This window comes from Anneissia japonica, unplaced genomic scaffold (assembly GCF_011630105.1).
Source record: "Anneissia japonica isolate Jap-2015-1 unplaced genomic scaffold, ASM1163010v1 scaffold288059_len961885_cov194, whole genome shotgun sequence".
NCBI classification, from domain to species: Eukaryota; Metazoa; Echinodermata; class Crinoidea; order Comatulida; family Comatulidae; genus Anneissia; species Anneissia japonica.
This window is the reverse complement of record NW_022740566.1, coordinates 324,504-332,860: the sequence shown is the minus strand read 5'-3', so window position 1 is coordinate 332,860 and position 8,357 is coordinate 324,504. Positions and strand designations below refer to the sequence as shown.

At 32.9% G+C, this 8,357-nt stretch overlaps 1 protein-coding gene across 1 annotated transcript in view; it reads right to left on the bottom strand.

Moving 5' to 3' along the window:
* Positions 1 to 7,822, bottom strand: part of LOC117118250 (melanotransferrin-like) — a 23,700-nt gene extending 15,878 nt beyond the window's left edge. The window contains exons 1-2 of the mRNA XM_033262780.1: positions 7,665 to 7,822; positions 1,522 to 1,637 (exon numbers count right to left, since the gene is read on the bottom strand). Coding sequence (XP_033118671.1) covers positions 1,522 to 1,637; positions 7,665 to 7,743 — 195 coding nt within the window. The 5' untranslated portion in view covers positions 7,744 to 7,822. The remainder of the gene's footprint in view (positions 1 to 1,521; positions 1,638 to 7,664) is intronic.
* Between the last annotated feature and the right edge of the window lie 535 nt (positions 7,823 to 8,357).

Below are 8,357 nucleotides of genomic sequence, written 5' to 3'. Positions count from 1 at the left end.
TATATACATACACATACATACACATACACATACATACACATACACATACACATACATACACATACATATACATACACATACATATACATAATTATCTTTTATTTATCTATCAAAAATATAGCTCTCTTTCCTGTTTTTCTGCTTGGTTGCATGGCTCAAGGGTATTAATCTTCACATTAATACAGTAGTCCAAATGTAGATAAATATAAAATTAATTGTACAAATATGTTTTCCCTGCTAACTCAACACAATTTATAAGTAGTATTCTAAAATATTTCATTGTTTTCCCATAGTAAAAGTAAAGCAGATTTTCATCAAAACTATTCAAAATTCGGTCTTGATAACATTTTTAAAAAATCTTGAAATACGTTACGACTCTAAATAGAATATTTTTGCGGTAGTTGACATGCCAGATTTTGCTTTATATGAGGATGTGCTTGTAACAAATTTTACCTTTCAAGGTCAGTTACAGTAGCTCTATCTTTTGGGAAAAATAAAATGTTATCACATAATTGTTAATATTTATATTTCTTAGAATGCTAATCTCTAAGTACCACTTCGCAAATTTTATTTAAAACACAGCCATAGATAATATTAAAAGGCAACATTCAGTACAAAGTTCTTAACCACTGGTTTGCATAATTTTCACAAATATTGTGTAATTAAAAAAAAAGAAGCAAACTCAGATGATGAATTTCAGTGTGACCAAATTATGAGAGCATAGTTTATCATTATCAGCCATTAATTAAATTTCTGACGCTTGACTATCTACTAAAAATGATAACAGTACATCCAGATGTTAGTTTCAGATGTATACTAACCTTTGAATTAAAAAGATAGGCCCTAATGATCTACTAGTATTTGCTATTCAGTGTAGGTTCCAACAATAGAATCCAAATTAACCTTTACTTTTGTAGCATAAAGTATTAAGAAACTTCAAGCTGAGCTGGGAGCTGAACTTTGTAATTTTTGAATAATATTGACCAGTATGTAGAAAACATAATATAGTCCTACATTTTTTTTAAATTCTAGTAGGCCTAAATTGTAGAACATATAAAGTAAAATATACTTTAACCAAACATCACATTTTATTTAATTTGAAATGGAATGATGGGATTATGATGTAGGCCTACACTATATGAAATTATGTAAGTCTACTGTACGTACTGCACTAGAGTAATGAAATTAATTATAAATAAAAAATATAACAGCCTGCCTTATGATGTTATAGGAGTTAATTCATGAGAGATCTCTTCCTATTCAAGCCGACATAATTATTTTTAGCATCCAACTTTAATAGAAGAATAAATAATAAGTACAAACCTTCAGGGATTCCACTACCAATCGCCGTCCAGGGTTTGCCCAAACGGTATCATGTGTCATGTGCTTTTTTTGTTGCGCAACAGTAAAAAGTACTGTACGCAATTTAGCAGTTACTGTACCCCCTATCGCATTGCAATCATAAACATTCATTATTGTATATGACAAGTATATATTTGTTCATTTTTTTTCTATACTTACGAAAGTATCAGTGCCTTGTACACATGCTAGACTTGGTACCAGATTGGCTTTGGTAAACGCAGTCTTCATAGCTTCGCATTTTGCTTGTTCATTTGTCGCGACAGTGCACCATGTTGCTAAATCAAAACATAAATGAAAATGCAAAAATTACAATTATTATTATTATTATTATTATTAAATTATTATTATTATTATTATTATTATTATTATTATTATTATTATTTGTCAATTATAAATTGACAAAGAAAAAAAATGTGTAAAATGAATATACAGGTACTGCAATATGAATTTGACAATATTTATATTGTCAAATTCATAATGCAGTATGAATTTGACAATATTCCAGTAAATTTACAAAGAAAATGTAGATACTATTTGAATAATCATTTCAATTCAACTATGATGTGATGTGGGTATCCGAGTTTAAATTATCCAGGCCCAGATTCTGTCTATGAAGTTCAGTAATTTGAAAATCATGTTGATATGATAAAATTAGTATACATGCGTTTTAAAAGCCACAGCTAAAAAAAAACAAAAAAAAAAAAACCCCCCCCACAAAAAACACGAATTTCAGTTTAATGCTGGCATTTGAAAGCCTGAGTACCGTCGGTATTTCTAATGTTTTTAATCAACAGTAGTAAATCCTCCAACTCAGAAGGCATACTGCACGATGCAGTGCATCATTCCAATACAGTACAGCCTCCAACTCAGAAGGCTTACTGCACGATGCAGTGCATCATTCCAATACAGTACAGCCTCCAACTCAGAAGGCTTACTGCATGATGCAGTGCATCATTCCAATACAGTACAGCCTCCAACTCAGAAGGCCTACTGCACGATGCAGTGCATCATTCCAATACAGAGCCTCCAACTCAGAAGGCCTACTGCATGATGCAGTGCATCATTCCAATACAGAGCCTCCAACTCCGAAGGCCTACTGCATGATGCAGTGCATCATTCCAATACACAGCCTCCAACTCAGAAGGCCTACTGCATGATGCAGTGCATCATTCCAAATTCAACACCGAAGTCAAAAGCCAATTTTTTTTCACTGCATATGATGGCTGTAAGGGGGCCCCGTAGCCCGAGCCTTTTAACGTGTTAAGCACAGCATGATCCAAGCATGGAATTTGATCCAAGTCATTCAACTTTAAAGTATCTCCCAGTAGTTTCAATGCAGATAAAACCTATGGTATGTAATTCTGTGTGCATCACTTATGTCCTCACACTCACATAATTAAACTGTTCTCTTTGTTTAAAATGTTACTATTATATATATATATATATATATATATACTGAATCCCTTCAACAATTTGCGTAATTACAGTATGTAACCTTTTTTTTTTTAAGGTGTGAACAGGCCTTTTTTCTTTATTTTATTCTTAAACACTATCTACAGTAACTATGCACAAACAATATATCAACTGGAAATGTCCCTGGATGGAAGTAACAAATTAAAGTTACACAAGAGACTGAGTGCAGGAAGCTTTTATAATTGAAAGATTTACAGTGACTAGTCAAGAGATTTACAGAACAAAAACAACTTCAAATGATGTTCTAAAGTTTTGAGGTCTGGATTTATAGCTCTTACAACACACTTTTTTTTTTATAAGAATCAGTAAAATTTTTTCTTATTTTTTGGCTGATTTCAGGCTCAAAATGTTCTTATTTTGTTCTTATTTTACATACTTCCCAAAGATAGAAATTTGTTACTGTACAGCGGTATATTGCTGTACTGCATTTTTTAGGGTATTACATAAACCTGCCTACTGTACATTAGGTGCAGATAAGATTTGTTTTTTTTTTCTATACCTCAACCTCAATTTTTTTCTTATTTTGTTCCTAATTTTCAAGCAATTTCAGCCTCAGTGTTCTTATAAAATGTGTTCTTATAAAAAAAAGTGTATGCTATACGAGGCTTGCCATCCCAAATATAGGCATGTTAGAGTGATGACGTCACGCACGACGATTCCACACAAACACAGTGCAACAGAAATTCATCCGAATATATTAATTAAAAATATTTAAGTCCCGTTTTCCGAAATAAACTATAATTATATTTATTAGTAAAACATATATTTTATGATAATACTTTATAATTATGACATTCAAAGTAATACAATGTCAGAGTAATTTAGTTGACAACGTTCGGAACATCAGCATTGAGCATGCACTTCAGTTGGCCTCGCTTTTCTGGGTTTCGCGAGGGAAGCCTTTGTTTTGAACCCCATTTTCTTTGTATTTGTAAGGTCAGTGAACAAAAACTGACCAATCACATCGATTCTTCAAGCATTCAGCTTTCTACACATGTTTAGCGAACTTTGATACAATGTTTACTTCGGAAGTTATGGTGATTTGAAAATTTGATGAAGTTTTTTTGGGTTTTATTTGATTTTTTAAACATAAATACAACAATCCTGCACTGTACACACACTGTCCGTAGCATGTTTACACAGGAGAAGAATTGTACTTGATTACAGTAGTAGTGCATTATTTACTATGTGTTTGCCGACAATGGTGTAAATAGGAAAAACCTAACTGACATATTTAAAAGTTAAAACCGTGGACGGTGTTTGTTTTTTTTGTGCAATAACATCGTTTACCTGGTTAACGCGGGTAATGATCAGGAAACCGCGGTGCACGAAGTACAAATTGGCACCATCCCTTACTTATATTTAACTCATATGCAATATGTGCCGAGTGTAAATTATTATTATTAAATTATATGAGATGGAAGCTAACAAAGCGGAATTTTCCCTTTAATATTCCTATTAGGCCAAACAGTTTCTCGTCCCCTCTCGCATTCCATTTTCTCTGCCTTACCAATTTTTTTTTTTTATAATTTCTTTATTTTACGAATGTGCAAAAACTTGGCTAACTCGCATCAGTAAAATTCCTCTCTCGATTGTTCATGGTTGGGGATACATATGTACAGTATGGTATGAATCATGTCTAGTGCTTCATTTATCTGCTGTCAATTGTCTACTTGGTAAAAGTGAGAAAGCAGTACAGTAGCTGTTTCCTATCAACCATCTTGGATTTGCCATCAGAGAGAGTAAAAAAAAAAAAAAAAAGTGCCCTTATTTTCCTTTTTTAAAATATTAGGACGAGAAGATAGTTATTTTTTCACTTGGCCTATAAATCAATGAGAAAGTTAGAGGTCTGTCAGAAGTTTCATGGTTTTGGCGGGCAAGATAAAAAAAAAAATAGAATGCAGCAGGTTCACGAAACAATTACCCTACCCACCTCGGACGCTCGACTTTATAAAGTATACACAAAAAACAGCTGGCGAGAGCATGCCAGTGGATGCGATCTACAACCTCTTAATTTGCCTACCTACTGTAGACCTACTGTAGGTAACAAAGAAGTTGAGGAAATTTTTGAAAATGGCATCGCCATGAGAAATAATCTCAAGGCCTAGGACTACTTCTCATTTTTTTTTTTTCTCCTTTAGCACAAAACAAAAATTTATGCAAATAAATGACCTGGTGTATAATAATTAGATAATGCATATTTTATGATTTTTTTTGGTTTTTTTTGAGAATTTTGCCGGGAATGAAGAACCCATTCAGTTCCGTAAGCGCTTAAAGCACTCGCTAATTATCGTCATCAAATAATTAATTAATTAACGATAATTTTAAAAAAACGTATGTGCATTAAGGTGTATTGTATTTTCATTAAATATTCAAGAAAATATCAAAATTTTTTATAAGAAAATCTTCCGAAGTATTTGATCAAAAATTACAAATTTATTTTTATTTTGTAAAGGAATAATTTGTGCTGATTTGAAGATGCATTTATTTATTCTGACTGTTGAATTTTTATTTTTAATCTTTTTTCAAAATTATTGATAAAAATTAATTAGGCCCTAGGGTAGGCATATCAGGCCATATTAATTATCAAACCCATCTTGTCCAAACTAGGTTAATATGGCAGATCTGTTATTCTAGATTACAATGCTTTTTACAAAATGAAAATATCTCAACCCAATCCAGAGAAATAGGATTTTCAAGACTGACATTCAGCCTCTGTTTTTAGAAAAGCGACTAATGAAAATGTATAAAGGTCAAAGGTTAAGTGGGAGACTAGCTTATTGTTTTTTATAGTCAAATTAGACACATTTTATGCCATAACTCAGTCAATAATACGCCAATTCATTGGGAGAAAATTGGCAACATGTATGATTGGAGTATGGGGATGAAGATGAGTTTGTGAAGAAAAGAAAATAAAATATGCAAAATAGTACCTAATTAGCATAATTAATTACTTTACAGCACTAAAGTTCATGATCCACAAAATATGTAATACTGGTACTAAAAAAACTTTGAATGGCTTAAAATAGATTGCTGTCCGCAAGAAACTGGACAAATAAGTAATTAATTAGGACTAATTAAGCTAATTAGGTACTAATTAGGCTATGAAACAGTAATTCATTTGATACATGACTTTCGAAAGAGGCAGAAGCTGTGTGACAACGCCATTCAGGTACAGTAAGCAAAGGCTTTTTAATGGGTGATGCACTGTAAATAAAGCCTGTTCATGTCATTAATTAATTAATAATTGATTAATTGAATAATTAGACTAAATGAGTAAATAATTAACCATTTAAGACTCCTCTCTAAAAGTACTTACTGTACTGGACATGTACCTGTAGGCCTAGGCCTAGACCTGTACTGAAACTTTCAGGGTGGGTGGATAGATACAAATTGTCCTTCAACATTTGTTAAAAATTGTTTAAAATTTACTGTTTTGATGCTTGACTCTACAAGAAAATTTGTTTAATTAACTTAAAAATCAGTAATAAGCAAACCTAGGTGGCTTAGCTAACCTTATCCCAAGGCCGTAATGATGCGCCAAGCGCCCTGCGCCCATGATTTGAGCGTTGGTAATCGTGGCCTAAGCTGTCTACACTAGGGATGGCCTTAAAACTTTGCTAATTCCGACAAGGTAATTAAAGTTCAAATAAACAGTTATATATGTTATTTAAATTTATGATAGTTGTTCTTAGTTGGGATATTGTCAGAGTTTAGTGAAATATATCGAAAGTGAAAAAAAATTACATTGAAATCTTCAACTGCAGGCTGTTTCTGATCCACTCAACCTAGAAATTTGCTGAATACGTCATCAGAATTGGTAAAAAGTTATTTACACGATCCCAATGGAGATATAATGAATACTAATGAGGAAATCGGTTTGGAAACCAATAAGAAGCGTGCATGGTTGAATCGATTTGTTGTGAAAAAAGCGACCAGTTCACAACATCGGCGCTTATCGGCAGGTCCGTTGGTGGCATCCCAAATTCTACTCACTTTCATTTAATAACTAGTGAACGGATTTTAATGGGTGTAAATTGCAAACGAAAGCAGAAGTAAAAAGCAATCTAATGGTGTTTAAAATATTACATAATGATATATGAAATAGCTGAGAAATGAATATTTAAAATCGTAACGCTGCTCCTGCGATGTTGTTTTCGGTCCGCGACGTTTTCACGTCGTTTACGCGAGCACCTAACATGCCTACCTAGGGGGAGGGCCTAAAAAAATTAATTAAATTAAAATATTAATTTTTTTTTTCTATTTTTAAAAATTTCACAACACTATATAACCACTTACTTAGGAAAAACATTTAAATTTTATTATCTTTCAATTCTTATCAAAGAAATTTGTATTACTCTAACAGAAAAAATTATATTTAATTATTTTTATGTCACTAAAAAAAATTCAAAAAAGAAATTTGAAAATGTGGGACTGAATGGGATAAAATTTAAGATTAAGAATGATGCAACAGCTGCTTCAATTCAATAATAAAAAACGGTCTCTGAAGTTGGAGAAATACGACCTGTTATATAATGATCAGGGAAATGCTATTCTATTACCTTATTCATTTTGGTGAATTAAGCCTAGTGTCAGACCAAGGTTGTACTACTAAAAGTAGCCCACCTAGGGCCTAGGTCGAAATACACGATGATGATGACCCACGTGTTGCCTACTACTACTATATAGTACTACTGCTGCTGTTGTTGTACAGTAAAGCAAATTAAGTGCTGGCCTAGCTAGGCCGTAGTAGTAATTAATTAATAATAAACTGTAGGTCTGTTACTAGTAAGATCTTTTTCAAACGAATCGAACACATAAACCATTACCTGTTGTTGTTTGAGATATTGTAACGCAAATCTGGGATGCTATACTCAGACAAATCAGTGCTAAAAATTGCTGCATCATTGCTACTTATTCTTGCTGTGTCTCAATCCGTCCTACCTCAACTCAGGCGAAAGATTGGAATTTCTTCCAACCTGCAAAAGCACACGTACCGCGTGGACTACAGTAGGACGAGACCATTGTCTTCAAAGGGCATTTAAAAACAATATAATAACTCCCTGATATTGAACCATCCGTGGAATAGCCTGGGTTCCAGGCCCTGATTTTAGGTTACTCACTCTTTATTGCACTTAGTGCGCGTCATACCTAATTTAATTGGCGTCCCATACTCGATTTCTTTTTTTTTTTCAATAAAAATAAGAGATTTGCGGCAAGTCTATCCGTGGAACTAATAAAATCCGTTTACAATCGCTATCCCCAGGGGTGGCCATATCCGGAATAGGAAGTGATACAGCAATGTTTTGCAAATAAGGGCCTACAGTAAATTTTGGAATGATATCCAGTAGGCCTATTATATTCGTGAACCATGCTAAGCCTATATTACTCTACCTTAAAAGTTAATTTATTAACGCAAGGCGCAATATAAAAAATGAAAAACTAAAATAAAATAATCTCATCGTATATGGTTGTCATGGGCAATCATCAAAACTATCATCATTGTCATCATCATCATCATA